Source organism: Malaclemys terrapin, chromosome 3 (assembly GCF_027887155.1).
Source record: "Malaclemys terrapin pileata isolate rMalTer1 chromosome 3, rMalTer1.hap1, whole genome shotgun sequence".
Taxonomy (NCBI): Eukaryota; Metazoa; Chordata; order Testudines; family Emydidae; genus Malaclemys; species Malaclemys terrapin.
In genome coordinates, this window is record NC_071507.1 from 159546582 (window position 1) to 159565500 (window position 18919).

Genomic DNA, 18919 nt, shown 5'->3' on the forward strand with positions numbered 1-18919 from the left:
ACACTCCGCCAGCTTAATGCGCTTGGTGTGTACATACACAATAGACTGTATAAAATTGAATTCTAAAAAATCGACTACTATAAAATCAACCTAATTTCATAGTGTAGACATACCCTTAGATAAAGCATTAACCCTGTAATGCTATCTTCCATAAGTCTACTTTTTTGGGTAAATAGTGACTAACAGAAGCAAATGGCTCACAATTTAGTTCTAAGCTGTTGTTGTTATTATTTATTTATTCTTTTTTAAAAAGAGAAGAACTCATTTTCTATTCCCCCTCCTTTTTTTTTCAATATGAAATAGTCTGATTGGATCACTCACCCTGGTTGACACAGTCCTATTATCAGTGAATTACCTGTTTCATAAGTGTTTTGAATCAAACTCTGTGTGGATGGGGGGGGGGAGGAGTCGTGTTCTATAAATGAACATTTTCAAGAAGACTCTCGAAACAATAACGCATGGGCCACAGAGACATTTTGAATATATTCTTGTAAACAGGTGTAATCCCTCAACTATGAACACACAGCAAGGAAGGTGTGGAAACGCCCTTTGCATCTGTCTTCCGGTATAGATGCCATCATAACTCAAGTTTCTCGCTCATGGTGGTTATAATGGCTCCAGGACCCGTTGGGATATGCTAATAGAAGTACAGTCCATACTTTTACATTTGCTTCCTCTTTCTCTCACTCCACAACAGGCTTAGTACATCCAGGCTGTTTGGTCACTTGACTGATATAATTTGAATATTTTAAGTCAAAAGTAGAGAGAGCTACACCTAGAAACTGACCAAAAGGCGACCCAGGAGTGTTGAGAAAATGTCATTTCTTGCAATTTACATTCAAATTGCCCCGGGAATCTTTGTCCATGCGTTAACATGTTTTGATTCTACGATTAATATTTTTGGAGGGGGTGAATAACTATACACTCTAGTCACTGTTTACTTCAAGTTCAGCTCTAATGACAATACATTCCGTTTTATTTACTCTTGCTGCAGCTACTTTATTCGCAGAGCAGCTTTAAGTCTCGGAGGCGAGAGCTTTAGGGGCCGCTGTCAGGGAAGCGTCGCCCTTCCCTTTCCCTGCTCGCCGCGGGGTATCCCCGGAGCTTTGTCCCTCCCGCTGTGCTCACAAGACGCCGCTGGTTTTGCCCTGTTCAAGCAGCCGCGCGCGCCCTGCTCCTGACACGCCGCTCGCAGTCTCGGGGGAGTTGCTCTCGCCCAGGTTACAGCTACCCAAACCGCCTTCTCTTCCCTCGGGGAGGGCGCTGCGCCCTCCCCCTTCCCTGCGCAAGGCTAAGCCCAGCTGGGCCAGGTAAAGCATCCCCTTGGCACCCGCAAAAAGTTCCTGGGAGAAGAGGGCGGCCGGGTTCAGTCAAACTTCCCCGTCCCTCCTGTGACTCTGCGCATCGCCCCGCGCCCGTGCGGGACTAAAGGTCGGGGTAGGGAGCGCTTTTGCTGCTGTAAATCCTCTCGCCGCCCCCGCTTGGCCACCTACCACCCGGGCTCCCCCAGAGGGCAGGGGCGACACGGGGCTTCAGTGGGACAACTGGGAATCGTCCTATGTCGCCCTGCGGGGGTGAGGGAGCCGCAGGAAGCCTCGCTCGCTCCTCGGCCCTGCCCCCCTCCCGCGGCCGCCCCGGCTTCTGGGTGCTGCTGCCCCAGCGCCTGGCCCAGGCTGCTCCGTCCTCCCCGCTGCTTCAGCACCTCGGCCAGCGAGCGTAGCCTGCGCACCCCGCCCGCCGCCCAAGCAGCGGGGGCCGGAGCCAGCAGCAACGCACCGCCGCCTTGCGGGTCTCCGCCCTCCAGCGCGCAGCCACCAATGAGCGGGGTGGGGAGGTGGGGGGCCCCTTCTTCCCGCCTCTCTAGTTAAGGCCGCGGGGACCAGGCTGTAGCTCAGTGGAAGGGGCAGAGGCACGCACGGAGCGAGCGGTGGCTGCGAGGGGCAGCGCAGGGCAGGGCACCCCGCTGGAGTTCAGGCCAGCTCCGTGCCGGCGGAGCGGAGAGACCCCAGGTGTACACAGAGGGGGAGGGAATTAGGCAACAATAAGCAGCCGGCCGGCCAAGCCACCACGCCACTGCATCCGAGCAGCACCTAGGGCAGGCGGACGGTCCCAAGTGCAGAGCAGCAGCAGCGATACTATGGAGCAGGAGAAATATTTGCCCGAGCTGATGGCAGAGAAGGACAGCCTGGACCCGTCCTTTGTTCATGCAATGCGCCTCCTGGCTGAAGGTAAGACTTCGCTCCTCCTGGCGTGTGTCTTGCCTCTTTCACGCTGCCTTGGTGTGTTCTTTGCCAGGGGACGTGTGCTGCCATGTACAAGCAACCGGAATCCTGCGCCTTGCCTTGGACTCAGCCAAGGCATTCCGCGCCCTAGAGCAGGCATGCAGATGACCCCCCCCCCCTTTTTTGGAGGGACCAAACCTCTCAGATGGGCGAGATACCAGCAAAGATTCTTGAGACTTGCTATCGGGACGAGGAATGACTAATCGGCTTAGCCATCGCAGGCAGTGGCATGAGCAAGAAAGTGCAGCGTTCACGGAAATGCCCACTTCTGAAGTGGGTAGATGGGGGAGGGCGCAAAGTAAATTGTGATCAGCACATTGCTAGTGAGAGAGTGTGTGTATAGGAACAATATAGTCTGTATTTCTGCAGCCTTTCTCAAGTGCAGAGTTGCTGTTTAAGCACGTCACTCACAGGTTTCTGTAGAAATATTGAACACAAGAAAGGAAATCAGAATTTCATCGCTGACGATGAAACACTATGGAAGATGTTATTCCCTCTCTTGTGTCTACTGTACATGGAAATAATCAACGATCAGTTGCTTTGCAAAGTATGGATTGTGTTTTATATGTTTGTTGTAGTAAGGCAGAGAACATTTATTATATAGGGAGATGCATATTGTCCCCCAGCTCTATTAGCAATAGTTTTCCAAGCTTGTTCACGAATAGCTCCTGCTAGCCATTGTATGGAGTAATTTATAACATTAATTTAGCAAATATCAGCTTTGAGAATTGTATTTGTATATAGTAAAAATGTATATTTTATTTTTCAGTACTGGAAATGCCTGTCTTGTCATGATTTGTCATTAAAATGATTTATTTAATTGAGAAAATTAAGTATTGCAATTGGGTAGGTTCTTTAGGTAGGGCTTTTATATGGTTCCTGATTTTATTTACACAAAGACAGATGCTAGGTTCTCATTAAACTCATTACATATTGTTTTTCATGTTTAAGTATCATGTTTTGGTTTATATGATAACAGCTAAATCCACTACTATATCTATAATGCAGCATTTTGTCAGTTGACTTTTCTGTTTTGTGTATTCACTGGAAATGGCATATCAATTTCATGACATCATTTCAATAAGGACTTGATGCATTTCTCTTAGGTTTGTACTGTGATCTAAAGAATTGTCTTGTCACAAATTGGTCTTCATTATATCATCAGTGCTTGTGATTTAACTACATTTTGTGCATTTTGAGACAGCTAAATTACTTAATTAGGAAGACTTTAAAAAACTTTATCTTTCTTACTACACTATGTTGTTAGTTATTGACTACAGGCCTTATTGTACAGAACTTCAAGTACAGAAGTAGTACAATCAATTAAAATCTCCTTATGCTTTCTGTTGCTTTTTCTTGTGTATGTTGTTGATTCTTTAAAAGATTGTCTAAATTGGATACAAATGTAAAAGAGAAGTAGTGACAATGAAGCATAAATCAAAATTCTGTATCCAAATCTGAAATGAAACTAAGACAAAGAAACCTGTAATGAGCTCATAAAAATATTACATCACAAATGTAAACTACCCTAAAATCTAGGAAAGTGAATAATTTCCCAAAGTTCCATATGTCTTTAAGCAAATTCATAACCATTTAAAACTTTTTATGCTAGCACTTAAAACAATTCTTAGGTCAGCAGCCTTCATATTGTCTTTCTTAAATACATGGTTTATTGACTGAGAAGAAAGTTACTGAATCTAGATTTTTCAGAGTGCTTCTCTCTGATAATGGGAAGTCCAGCATGAATAATGACACACATTTAATATACTTATAATACCTATCTTGCTGCTGCAGAGATAATCACAATAGTTTTTACATCTGGTATACTAATTTGCAGATGATGAACCTAAATTCCTTATTGCTCAAAGGGGCATATTTCTTGCACCCTGCAATTTGATCTTTTCCCAGCAGGGGGAAGTATCTACTGAAAGAGTGCATTTGAGAGAGAACACATGAAATCAATAATTGAAAGTGTGGAAAGTATAGTCAAATAAAAACTGGATTTGCAGTTTGTGCAAAGGTAGCATTTCAGACAACTTTTGAGATTGAGTAAATTAATACTTTACTGGTTTCTTTTGAGTGTAACTGGCGCTGAGTGTACCTGAATATTTAAAAAGACAACAGTAAGTTGTCTCTGGAAGCTGTAGAGAATACTAATATAGGATTCACACCAGATACCTGATATTAACCTTCAAAACACTATCTGTCAAATTTTCTAGAGATCCATTTTAGATTTTTACATAAAATGAGTATTGAAACAGTTTAATTAAAGTATGAGAGCAACTAGTTAAAGCAACAGGAACAAATGTACTTGTTACTACTGGCTATAAATAACAGTGCCAGAGATTTTTCCTTTAGAAGGGAAGTATGTACAGTAGATATACATCTGGATGCCTCACAGGTAGAACAACACTGGATAACTGTAAAAGGTTTCCTACACCTCTGAGTTTCTATGGGATGTCTATATTAAAGCCATAGACTCAGATTCCAGATTTTGACTGTATGAAAAATAATTTATGAAAATCTTCATAGCAGCCAGCTACTCTTTTTAATTACTGTTTATCATGCCTCTTGATTGTCAATTGATTTCAATTAAATGCACAGTACTGCAATGTTCTCTTTTTTTCTTCTTCAGAGTTGAGAGCCTATTGCATTCACTCTGACTTGAAAGTGCTGTGATTTTTTGATGTCACTTGCTAACACCTGGATGTGAGAGTAGATAATATTATGGAATCCTTAGAAAGGCATACAGGAGATAAACACTCCATAAATACAATTTCAATTTAGGGCACCTTATTGCATTATAAAGATTATTCTGTTTCTTCAACAACTTTAATAAAGAACATTACATATCTTTTTCATTGTGTATAACTTATTTAAAATGTGACTATATATTTTCCCCCAATGTCTTTTTCCATAGGTAGAGAAGGGGTTTGTGCATATGTAGTTAAAGTCTGGGGACTAGATAGTTAGTGCTAAGCACACTCAAACTGCATTTAACTTAGCAAAGATTGAGGGCAATCAGCACCCAACAAAAGTACAGAGCACTATTATTATACTGCTGGAACCCCAACCATTGTGGTAGACACTGAGATAAAAATAGTAAGAGACAATCCCTGCATTAAAGAACTTATATTCTTAACAGACAAAGGAAGTATTTTCTCAATTTTTGAGATGTGGCACAGAGCAATTAAGTGACTTGCCCAAAATCACATAGGATATATGTAGCACAGTCTAGAATAGAACTGAGGTGTCCTAATGCCCAGTCCAGCGCTTTCACCACAATACAGTCCTTCCTCAGTATCATTACCCTGCTCCTGTAGAGATGACCCCTATATCAGACTGGAAATAAGACATACCTTTTTCACAAAAAGAAGAACAGGAGTACTTGTGGCACCTTAGAGACTAACAAGTGGGCTGTAGTCCACGAAAGCTTATGCTCTAATAAATTTGTTAGTCTCTAAGGTGCCACAAGTACTCCTGTTCTTCTTTTTGCGGATACAGACTAACACGGCTGTTACTCTGAAACTTGTCATACCTTTTTCAGTGGGAGTAATTAGCCATACGTACAAGGAGAACAAAAATTTAGTAGTGGGCTCTTCACTCTAGCAGAGAAGAATATAACACATTCCAATGGCTGGAAATTGAAGCTAGACAAATTCAGATTGAAAACCAGGTATAAATTTTCAACAGTGAGAATAATTAACCATCAAAACAATTTTTCAAGGGTCACAGTGGACTTTCCATCACTGTCAACTTTTAAATCAAGATTGGATGTTCGTGTAAAATGTATGCTCTAAGAGTTATTTAGGGGCAGTTCTATGCCCCGTGTGATACAGGAGGTCAAACTAGATGATCACAATTGTCCATTCTGGCCTTGGAATCTATGAATCATGATCACACCATTAGAGATGGGGAAACTATTCACAAATACTTTATTAGAAAAACTTGTGAAATATGAATATTCAGGTCTGTAATAGTTTATTCAATATATTTCCCCCCAAATTCAAATAATTTATTAAAATAATATCATCCAATCAGCTTTAAATATAGTGAAACCTCTGCTAATTGTGGCTGCTTATCCTGGTCTATCAGCCAGTAAAATCCAAGTCCCTGAGAGAAGGTTTCTCTTTATTAATTATACTTGATTATGCAGCCACCTATTAAAAAAGTCAGAATAATAACAAGTTCTTTGATGGCTCGTATTGACAGATTGCACTGTAAATTGGTTGTAGTTTAACTTTTTTTTTTACTGATAAATAAGATACTACTGCGTCTAGTAATATTCCCCATTAGTATATAGGAATAGTTAATACTTGTTCTAAACAAGTAATATCTTACCTATCAATAAAACAGTAAGAAAATGTTTTGAGCTGTACCCTGCACCTTCCATATATAATATTTGTTTGTATGCCAGTAGCACGAGGGCCCCATGTGACAGGTGCTGCACAGAGTCTAGGTGAGCACATGATGTGATTTATGTGGTTTTTTTTAAAAAACTTTTTGCATGAGTCTAAACAAACATGAAGATGATTAAAATATCTATGAATATGTATGAAAACATGCTTGTGTGATTCATGATGTGTAAATGTAGGTGACCTATAGCAACCTACAAGCTACTAAATCATCTTTTGCTTTTTTTAAAACTTCTGTCTTACAACAGTATTATCAATATTTTTAGTAAGAGAGTGTCAGCAACTGGACATTCAGTTAGACCATCATTGTAGAGACAAATAAAAATTGCCTGCAGATAACTCAAATATTGCATGGACTATGCATGTATGATTGTGAAAATATCTTGCAAGATGTGATGTAAAAGACACTTGCATGCTCACCTCTTCTAGCACAAAGAGTACAAAGACCCAAGGGAAGAAAACCCAGTCAAAACCAAAATACCTGCCCCCAATGGAAATTTCTATATAATATATAGAATGATAGTGCTATATTTCATGACAATACAGTTAGCCTCAGATTTTCAAATGATGCCCTGAAGCCAGTGGGGATACAACAATTTTTCATGAGACAAAGATGCTGTCAGCTTGTCCCCTAGGTGCACAATCCTGTGTGTCTCTTTTCAACCCCAGATATATCAACACAATCCTTTGATCTTTATTAATAAACCATAAACCCTCCCGCTGTGTGTTTCTTCCCATAGATTTCATGATCTGTTGTTTATTTTGCCATCTTGTTTAGCTAGTAACTTCATATGCAAATAGCCTTAGATTGTGAGACACACAATACACAATAAGAGATATACACATCTGGTACCCTCCTCCCACCCTGTCTGAACAGAACCTGTCAGAGGCATGTCACTTCCTGGTGACCTGTCTTTAACTTCAAGGATTTAAGAACATCATTTCCAGTATAGATGCATAACTTCTTAAATATTATCTATTCATACATTTTACTATGATTATGATGGCCAGTGGGCTCTTGGCAGAGCCCTTACATGCCACCCTGGCATGAATTATTGTGCATATAGGTGATCCAGGGGATACCTGTAAAACTCTATGCCTCCTGTGCCCTCTGCCAGTTGTCACAAAGAGGTTCCTGGGTTACACTGACCTCCATGTAAGTCTTGATGTAGGCCCCATTTCTGCAAATTGTTCTATGGGGGCAGACCTTGAGTTTGCCCAGAGCCCCATTCAAATAAATTGGGCTCCATATAGGCTCACTCTCATCAAGCTCTTTGGAGGACCAGGGCCATTCATTCAACAGTTATGAAGTCATACGGCCTCCAAATCCCTTTAGCCTTACTGCATTGACACAAGCCTGCAGTAATTGCTCTAGCCAGCATCACAATTATTGGCTCAGTATATTTGCATTTTGCCTCCTACCAGATTAATGTACTGGGTCTACTGTACAACTAACAGTATTTTATTTTTAGACCCCCTGGAATTTAATTTGCTTTTTATATAACAAGGTGGTTTAGGATCATTAATATATATTTCTAATATGAATCTTGGGGCAATAATAAGGGCACTGCATGCAAATTACTTTCCCTTGTAATGTCTATTGATATGAAGATCATATCTTTATCGAAGATGTGAAAGATTATTGGTTAATTCTGTGATTTACTTTAGTTAGGCCTCAGACACTTCTGTAATTTTTATTTAGTAGTATATAATAGGCTATTAGTCAAATGATATCTTCAGTCTTAGCAGCAATGAGAGTTTATTAGTTCACATTGTCTAAATATAGTTTTAACTTAAAATGAGATCAATATAAATGTTAAAGCAAACTCATACGTTAATATAATCTACAGTCAATTTTTCTGCTATTGTGCTCCTTTTTTGTGTTTTGTGGGTTTTGTTTGTGTGTGTGTGTGTGTGTGTGGGTTTTGCTGATGTTTACATCAGGTGAGAGGATATCTGAGTTGACAAAGAAGGAAGATTGTATTAATCATCATGTATTTTGTTGTCCCTGGAAACAGAGTAAATAATTAGAACATTGACTTAAGAAACCATGCAAATTCTCCTTAGCATTTTAAAAGTTTTGTTTCATTGCAAACAATGATTTTAGGTCAGTCTTTAACATTTTGCCTAAGCTCATGATTGATCTACATTTTTGTTTTTATTAAATGAAAAGAAACAAGTAGAGGTAGTGCATGTTAAATACTATCATTATGTATTATTTTCTAAAGTGTACTACTGTGCTAGGCATTATGGGCCTGATCCAAAACCCATTGAAGTCAGTGGGAGTTTTTCCTTCATAGCCTTTAATGGGCTATGAATCAATTGCTATACAAATATCCTATGCTATTGGCTGAGAAAATTAAATATAATGGTTAGAATAATAAACAAGGTAAATGGAAGTACTTTTATACTGTAGCATGGGTTTTTTTAATGGGATAGATCAGTTGGACTACTTAGCTATTCAAAACAGGATGAACATTACCAAACATTATATACTTAGAAGTTTAACAGTTTCAGAAAGTATTTTCGTCTTTTGCTGTATAATGCAAGGAGTGCCCTGAACATACGTCACTTCAGGGAGTACTAAATAGACTACAACCGTTAAAGAATGACACAGGTGAAGCTGCCTCTGAAGCTGTCTCCCTCGGCCCACGCCACTTCCCGCAGCCCCCATTGGCCTGGAGCGGCAAACTGCGGCCAGTGGAAACTGCGATCAGCTGAACCTGCGGACGCGGCAGGTAAACAAACCGGCCCGGCCTGCCAGGGTGCTTACCCTGGCGGGCTGCATGCCAAAGGTTAATAATATAATCAATACATTATAATATATGGAGATATACCTATCTCCTAGAACTGGAAGGGACTCTGCAAGGTCATTGAGTCCAGCCCCCTGCCTTCACTAGCAGGACCAAGTTCTGATTTTGCCCCAGATCCTTAAGTGGCCCCCTCATGGATTGAACTCATAACCGTGGGTTTAACAGGCCAATGCTCAAACCACTGAGTTATCCCTTCCCCTTCAGGTTGTTGATCCCTATTATAATGCATAAATGTGGAAATGTTGGATAATTTCATGACTAATCTTTATTAAAATGCTAACACAGTATATGCAATTTGTGCTCCCAGCAGCAGTACCCTAGGCTGAGCATACTGACTGGGTAAAATACTATTTTTAAAAAATATAACAGCCATTATATTGAAATGAAATGAAATTATCCCAACCGCAGTCCAGAGGAAGGCTAAGTCTTCCGCACAAAGTGAGTGATTTTTAACTGTATTCAATTTCAAAGCTCATTCCCTCTCCCTCAGTTAATGGCACTAATAGGGAGAAGAGTTTAGTGCTTCCCCTAGCCCCTAACCCCCTTCATCTACTCATTCATTTTGTAGAGATATGAAAAGTAAAAACTTTTTTGAAAGAAGGGAAAGGAATGGGAGGGGACTTACTAAAGTGTAGGAGTACTTGTGGCACCTTAGAGACTAACAAATTTATTAGAGCATAAGCTTTCGTGGACTACAGCCCACTTCTTCGGTGTATCATGTAAAATATTTGGCCTAAGGGTGAGGAATATAATGTAGCCACCAGGGAGCAGAACTGATTCTACAATGCATTCCTTAGGAGGCTAAATATATCATGGAGCTTTGTGGTCTGGCCAGACAAACTGGGAGTTTGAGATAAAGTTTGAAGTGCATAGTACAGGGAGGGGCCTGGCCTGGATCCTTCATAATACTAAACAGCTTGATCAAATCCCCTTTAACACTTTTACCATAAGTTCCATACAAAATAATCCTAGATATTACCATGTCCTTTAAATCATAGAACCATAAGACTGGAAAGGATCTTGAGAGGTCTTCTAGTCCAGTCTCCTGCACTCAGTGTACTATTAAGTATTTTCTGGACCATCCCTGACAGGTGTTTGTCTAACCTTCTCTTAAAAATCTCCAATGATGGAAATTCCACAACGTCCCTAGGCAATTTATTCCAGTGTTTAATCACCCTGACAGTTAAGAAGTTTTTCCTAATGTTCAACCTAAACTGTCCTTACTGCAATTTAAGCCCACTGCTTCTTGTCCTATCCTCGGAGGTTAAAGAGAACAATTTTTCTCCCTCCTCCTTTTAAAAATCTTGAATGTACTTGAAACTATTATGTCCCCCCTCAGTCTTCTCTTGTCCAGACTAAACAAACCCAATTTTTTTCAATCTTCCCTCATAGGTCATGTTTTCTAGATATTTAATCATTTTTGTTGCTCTTCTCTGGATTTTCTCCATAGCCACCAACGGCTATTAGCCAAGACAATCAGGTATGCAACCCCATGCTCTGGGTGTCCCTATACCTCTGACTGCCAGATGCTGGGACTGGACCACAGGGGATGGGTCACGTGATAATTGCCCTGTTCTGTTCATTATCTCTGAAGCATTTGGCATTGGCCACTGTCAGAAGACAGGATACTGGGCTAGAAGGACCATTGGTCTGACCCTGTGTGGCTGGGTTCCTATGATGAAATACCAGTACCAAATAGCAGTACCAAATTGTTTTAAATGACTTGCCTTTCTGAATTCCTGAATTTTGACATTGTGGGTGCTAAATAAATTATGATAAAGGTAAGGATAATTTTAACAGGTATTCCTCCATCTCAATCTTCATACAACTTTTCAGCATGAAAGAGAAGAATAATGTTGGATATGTAATATTTATTTTTCTCATATATGTACAGCACAAAAGAACTACCAAGCAATTTAGGCTCCCCAAAAGTGTATGCAATTATCTCCCCAATGTTGGTATTTAAATTATTAGGGGTTATTAAAACGGGAAGGCATATCCCCCTGATGGTTTGTGTCTGGATTTAGGCATATATGTGCAATGTGTGTGCAGATGCTCATGTACCTTTCTGTGTTCAAAGGCTCTTGGCAATTATTCTTGTCCTTCTGTGGTCAGATTTTTTCCCCCCTTCTCTTCCCCACTCTCATTTTCACTGCAATGGTTTGTTTGGTGTTCAGATAGGCTATTACTACTGCAAAGTGACCTCTGTTTTGCATTTTTTTTATTCAGTTTTGTTTTGTGGTGCTTCTTCTGAATTATTGTTAATATTAGTGTTTGGAGTTTTTTGCTTACCTCCATCCAAATTTTGGAGCAATTTGCAGAAACAGCCTGTGAGGAATAAGTTTGTGATCTAGGGTAAAAGAACAAGGAGCACTGAAAGTTACAATGTCAACAAGGAAAGTGAACAAAGAGGCATGCAGGCTATACTTTGAGTTCCTAGTTCCCCTTCTAGAAGAATTAAATTGCCAAGTAGACCATGGTATTGTAGTATGTACACCCAATACCAATCTGTGGCACTACAAACTATCTATGGCACAGTTAAAAACACTGTTGGTGCTTAAAAAGTATGAGTCATCTGAAATAATGTGTCTGGAGTAAAAAAACAGTGACAGCAGAAGAGTGAGGTTCTGGCTGTTTTTTCATTCTTACCGAAGTTATGAGATAGCACATTTCTACAGTTAACCATTTGTACTGTTAACTCAAGTAGAAAGTTTCTGCAGTAAGAGAGGAAAGAGAAATCTAATTAGAGAAAAAGCAGAGAGGAATGAGTTTGAAATACACCCAGGACAATGAGTTTAATGTGATTCTGCAGCTATATCAAACCCAACAAAATCTAGAGCTGGAGATGGAAATTAATTATAAACCAGTAGTAATGCTCCATGGCTTCTTCCTTCTTCTTGATCTATTCCTCTCCCTATTTCTCACAACCTTTAGTTATTTGGAAGATATTTTACTAGGTACCAGTAACAAATATGTTTAAAAGGGAGGTGGGTGGGGAAAGGAACAGAAAAACGAAGGAGAAGGTAGATAAAAAGTGAAGGAGAATGCAAGGGTGAGAGAGGAGGAATTAATATAAAAAAAGAGGATGGAGATAATGACTCAAAGAAGGAGGTGGAGAGAAAGCTAAGGGAGAATTGAATAAGAAGTGCAGGGAATTAGACAAATCCCAATTTAAGAGGTGTAATAGATTCAATCACCCCCACCTCAGGAACTGATGAAAGCCAGAAATTTCCAACCTTTCCATTATTTTAATTTGCAAGTTTAATAGGGAGGTCTGAAAGCTTACAATTAAGTTTTGGTTAATTAAAATGAATAGATAAAAGCAGCTGCTAAGCAATTTATATGAACTGCATTTATTTTAATATAAAATAAGGAAAGAAGGTTCAAAGTCCTATTTTAACCTTCTGCAAACATTCCATGAACAATTATGACTTTGAAGTTAGTGTATTTGGCTGTGGGTTAGGGGACATGTTATAGGTATCTGTACTATGCATGTATATTCTTATGATTACTTATACACACACACACACACACACACACACACACACTTCCAACCATAAAGATGCTGCCAAAGCTGTACAAATTAGCCACAGAAATCTCTCCCTTGTAACAGAAGTTATAAACCTTTTGAAATATTATGGTTAGACAGGTGACAGTCACTATATTTGGGTATTATATTTTAAAAGCTATTACTGAAACACTGATTCACTTTTTATTTAAATTCCTTTAATGTGTAAATTAGAATTCCTTAATCTTCATTGTAGATTTTAGTTACACAGTTTGAGATTGCTTCTTTTTTCTCTTAATGAACCCTTTCAATTTTGCATGAGACTATATCAGTATTATGAACAAAGTGACCTGGGAAGGGCCTTATTTATTTATTTATATCAATAGTCTTCATAACAGAGATCAGAATGCTTGTCTAGGCTCTGATCATCATTTCCTCTTTGTTCCTCCAACTTCTTCCTTCTACACTGCCCTCCTCCAGCTTGTTCAGAACACAGCTGCCAAAATCATCTTCCTAATCAGTCACTAAGACCATATCACTCCCTTCTTTCATTGACTCCCTATGATGGGTTTACAGTACTGGGCTAGGGAGACCTCACCCCTCAGCAGCTGCAAGGTATGATCCTGGTGGAAGGAAAGTTTAAATGGACCCTGGTACCCCAAGGGAAGGATCTACAGATTGAGCCAGGAAGTGAGGCTGATGTCTGAAGCTGTGAGGAGAATGACAGTATCATTGCTAAGGCTACTCTGGAAGCAGTGATACAGAGTCCCCTACCCCGACATATCTTTGGGAGCTGGAAACTCACAAAAGACTGCAAAGAATCAGACACTGTCCTACTGAAAAAGTGGGTATTCCTTAGCCTGTGACCACACCCCAAATAGAGGAGCTGTAGCCCAGTAGGAAGTGACCTAGGGGGGAGTATAATTTGGGGTGGACCCACAAGTAGTCTGGTTAGTGTGACACCTTTCCAGGGCCCTCACTTGGGATGTGATGGAGTGGGAAGGGCTGGGTCTCCCTACCTTCCTCCCCTGTACCTCTACCATGATAGAACCCAAAGGGGTGTGGAAGAAAGACTCAGGAGGAACTGAGGCTTGCCACATATGACTTGGCCAAAGCTCCCTCTGGAATAATCAGGCCAGAAAGAGCTGTGAAGCCACTGACAGGCAGCTGGCTATCAGACTGATCCAGACTCCCCCTTAAGAACTGTATCACATTTTATACTTCTTGTCCTCGCCTTCAAAACTCTTAACTACTCCCCTCTTGAACACAGACCTTTCCTCTCACTGAGTTCCCTTCAACTCTTCTGTTCCACCAAGTATGCAAGTCTTGATGCCTTGTCAGCTTTCTCCTCCCTTTCCTATCTCAAATGTACTTTTCCATGCTACTCTCTCTATATGAAATACCATCCCAGTTTTCTCAAGTCCTTAAAAATATGCTTTTCCCATAAAAGCCTTCAAGTAGTGAGTTTTATCCTCACTTCTGGACTTCCCAGTGTGTCTCATCTTCTAAAGGTCTAAACTAAACTTGTTGGGGAAAGCATTCATTATATTTTATGTATAGCATATTGCCAAGAACACTGTTGTTATATAGGGTTACCATACGTCCTCTTTTTCCCGGACATGTCCGGCTTTTCGGCAGTCAAACCCCCGTCCGGGGGGAATTGCCAAAAAGCAGAACATGTCCGGGAAAATGGCGGCTCTGTTTAAGAGCCCGGCTGCCTGAACGCTACCGGCTTCGGGCAGCCCCGTGCCTGGAGACCCTGCGCCGCTGGAGCCCGGGAGGGGAAGTGCCCGGCTGGGGGCGCAGGGTCTGGAGGCACGGGGCTGCCCGAAGCCGGTAGCGCTCCGGCAGCCTGGCTCTTAAATAGAGCCACGGGGACTGGAGCCTCCAGCCGCCGGGGCTGTGTGTAACTGTCAGTTACACAGAGCCCCAGCCGCTGGAGGCTCTGTTTAAGAGCCGGGCTGCCCGAGCGCTACCGGCTTCGGGCAGCCCCGTGCCTGGAGACCCTGCGCCCCCAGCCGGGCACTTCCCCTCCCGGGCTCCGGCGGCGCAGGGTCTCCAGGCACGGGGCTGCCCGAAGCCGGTAGCGCTCGGGCAGCCCGGCTCTTAAACAGAGCCTCCAGCGGCTGGGGCTCTGTGTAACTGACAGTTACACACAGCCCCGGCGGCTGGAGGCTCCAGTCCCCGCGTCTCTATTTAAGAGCCGGGCTGCCCGAGCGCTACCGGCTTCGGGCAGCCCCGTGCCTCCGGACCCTGCGCCGCCGGAGCCCGGGAGGGGAAGTGCCCGGCTGGGGGCGCAGGGTCTGGAGGCACGGGGCTGCCCGAAGCCGGTAGCGCTTGGGCAGCCCAGCTCTTAAACAGAGCGGGGGCGGCTGGAGCCTCCAGCCCCCGGGGCTGTGTGTAACTGACCCAGTGTCAGTTACACAGAGCCAAAGAGGAGAAAAGCCTCCAGCCCCCGGGGCTCTGTGTAACTGACACAGTGTCAGTTACACAGAGCCCCAGCCGCTGGAGGCTCTGTTTAAGAACCGGGCTGCCCGAGAGCTACCGGCTTCGGGCAGCCCCCTTGCCTCCGGACCCTGCGCCCCCAGCCGGGCACTTCCCCTCCCGGGCTCCGGCGGCGCAGGGTCCGGAGGCACGGGGGCTGCCCAAAGCCGGTAGCGCTGGGGCAGCTCGGCTCTTAAACAGAGCCTAAGAGGAGCAGAGCCTCCAGCTGCGGGGGCTCTGCTCCTCTTCGGCTCTGTGTAACTTATACAGTGTAAGTTACGCAGAGCCGCCGGAGCCCCGGAGGGGAAGTGCCCGGCTGGGGGCACAGGGTCCGGAGGCATGGGGGCTGCCCAAAGCCCGAGCGCTACCGGCCATGGCCCGTGGAGGGTCCTCTTTTTTTATTTATGAGATATGGTAACCCTATGTTATATCAATTAGACCCTACTTTTCAATAACAATAACATTTTATATTATTATTTATTGATTGATTTTATAATATTTGATTTTTGAAAAGCAAACAACATACATTTATTATGCTTGCATACAGGCAAGGTTTATGTGAACAATTGAGTTTTCATTATTAGTAGATTTGAATTGCAGATATGTGATTCATTTGCTGTGGACATTATGAAATTCATCTTAGGTGGTTAGAAGTATTTAAATCACCAGCTTAGAATAGAGTTTCACACTTGTATAGGTCAGTGGTTCCTAAACTGGTTTGTGGACCATTTATGGTCCACGGAATGCTTGATCTCTTCATTTTCTTCAGCTGCATTTATAGATGCCCCGGGTCATTTTTGCAAAGAGGAGGCTGCCTGTGAAAACAGCTAAAAATGAAGAGAAGGAGCTAGCCTAGTTGTTTTTACTGTAAAGGAGGAGAAGGGGGAAAGGAATGGTTCTTGTGGACTGGAACAACTAATGGAAATGGACCTGCCAGCTAGAGCAGGAGAGGAATGTCATGGAGAGCTGCAGAAACAGGAAGAAGTCAGTGGTAGAAGAAGACCAGGTGACTGTGTAGTGTATTCCAAGTGGACAAGGAAACCAGGTGACTGGAAGGAATGTGTAGAGGAGTAGTGTGGGAGGTAGGAACAGAACCTTTGTGAGAGGGAGACAAATGAAAATTAAAATGATGTTGTGATTTCCTTTTTCCAAAAACAGCATAACACTTATTGCATTAAAGACAGTACACAATCCTAAATACTTCCCAATTATTATGTTTTCCATGTAAACAGTTGTTGTATATGCTACATGTGCTGTGTGTTTACAAGAGGTCTGTTCAATGGCAAATGATAAGGTTGGAGATCCTCAAGACAATCTCTCTAATAAGGCATAGTGTACACTATGGAAAAGGTTGTCATCTCTGCAGGCTATCCCTTTTGTCCATACTCATATCCCTAATGTGGGACTGGATGATTTTAGATAACAGAGCTGATACCATATTAAAATAGAATATAAATGGATCCATCCCAAAGCCCTGATTCATTGGCTTGGTTGTACAGTATGGTGTTGAGTATGTGCTCCATCATATCTGACCCCTCATAAGTACTCCGTGAACTTGGCACTTCCTATGTCCATAAGAGTGGGTCTGACCAGGTCTTTGAACATTGTGCCTCTTGATTAAAGGAAAACTTAAAAACATTTTGATCTGTCCTCTGAATTAGAGTTGCTATTATTCTAACTAAAATGGTCAAACTACCATCACAATTGGCACTACCTTTCTGGCAGGGTCAGAGAGCTCAAGGAGTGATTGAGGTTGAAAATTCAACTATTCTATCTCATCTATGATATAAGGGTCATTCCAGAAAAGGAATCAGATATGTTGAGAACATCTTGGAAAGCACGTTCAGTTGTTGTATTTTTTATGGCTAAACAATGAATTACAGTCTCCAGTATTCAATATGGTACATTTCATATATAGCGAACTTTCATATATATTTTTAAAAATAACTTCTATATTATCCACAAATTATATTAGTTTCTAAGCTGCACATTTGCCAAAAGTCCACTTCAAACTGTAAAGGGAAATGAACTAAAAAGAGGTAACAAAATGTCTCTCAATTGAGAATTCTGAGGGGGTAAGACTGGTTTGATTCACTATCAGATCTTGAATCTTATTAGTGACATGCATAGTAAAATATTGATATAACTGAAATGAGCCTGCTAAATGGGGCATTTAAAATTAGAATAAAGATTAGTTTTCTCATTTATTTTATATAATAAATACAGTGATTAAAAAAATATTGTAAAACATTTTAAAGCAAGGTCATCATTTATTTACTTCAGAGATTTTTTGGCCGGTTTGACGATATTTTACCATTTATACTAGTGTCCAGTAAAAGGCAGGACAGGAGAATCAACCTGAATATTGATAGGTAAAGGTATATATTGATCATAGAATCACAGAAATGTAGGTCTGGAAGGCACCTTGAGCAATCATCAAATCCAGCCCCCTGCACCGAGGCAGGACCACTCTGACAGGTGTTTGTCAAACCTGTTCTTAAAAATCTCCAGTGATGTTGGTTCCACAGCCTGCCTTAGAAGTCTGTTCCAGATCTTAACTACCCTTATCATTAGAAAGTATTTCCTAATATCTAAGATAAATCTCTGTTGCTGCAGATTAAGTCCATTACTTCTTTTCTTATTTTTAGTGGACATTGAGAACAATTAGTCACAGTCCTCTTTATAACAGCCCTTAATGTATTTGAAGACTTTTATCACATCCTCCTCAGCCTTCTTTTCTCAGGACTTAACATGCCCAGTTTTATTAGTGTTTACTCAGAGATCAGGGTTTCTGAATTTTGTATAATTTTTGTTGCTCTCCTCTGGACTCTCTCCAATTTGGCCACGTCTTTTCTAACGTGTGGTGCCCAGAACTGGACAGAGTAGTCCAGCTGAGTCCTCCCCAGTGCTGAGTACAGTGTGACAATTACCTGTGTCTTACGTACAATTATCCTAATAATAAATCTCAGCATGATATTAATCTTGTTCACATGAATCACATTGTTGACTCATATTCAATTTGTGATCCACTATAACCCCAGATCCTTTTCAGCCAGTGGTATAGTTTATACAATTTTATAATTGTGCATTTTATTTTTCCTTTCTAAGAGGAGTACTTTTAAATTATCTTTACTGAATTTCATCTTGTTGATTTCAGAGCAATTCTTCAATTTGTCCACATTGCTTTGAATTCTAATCCTGTTTTCCAAAGTGCTTTCAACCCCTACCAGTTTGTCATCTGCAGATTTTATAAGCATACTCTCCACTCCGTTATCCAAGTCATTAATGAAAATATTGAAAATACTGGACTGAGGACTCAGTCCTACAGAATTCTACCAGATAAATCCTCCTAGTTCAATAGCGAACCATTGATAGCTATTCTTTGAGTATGATCTTTGAACCAGTTGCTTCCACCTT

The 18919-nt window shown here is 41.5% G+C and overlaps 1 protein-coding gene across 8 annotated transcripts in view; it reads left to right on the plus strand.

Moving 5' to 3' along the window:
- Nucleotides 1-1899: 1899 nt before the first annotated feature.
- KHDRBS2 (KH RNA binding domain containing, signal transduction associated 2) overlaps nucleotides 1900-18919 on the plus strand; it is a 650326-nt gene continuing 633306 nt past the window's right edge. For all 8 annotated transcript variants that reach the window (XR_008444592.1, XR_008444587.1, XR_008444588.1 and 5 more), the window contains exon 1: nucleotides 1900-2228. Coding sequence is in view for 1 of the 8 variants with exons in the window: in XM_054024593.1 (XP_053880568.1) it covers nucleotides 2138-2228 (91 nt within the window). In the remaining 7 variants the exon portion in view is untranslated. The remainder of the gene's footprint in view (nucleotides 2229-18919) is intronic.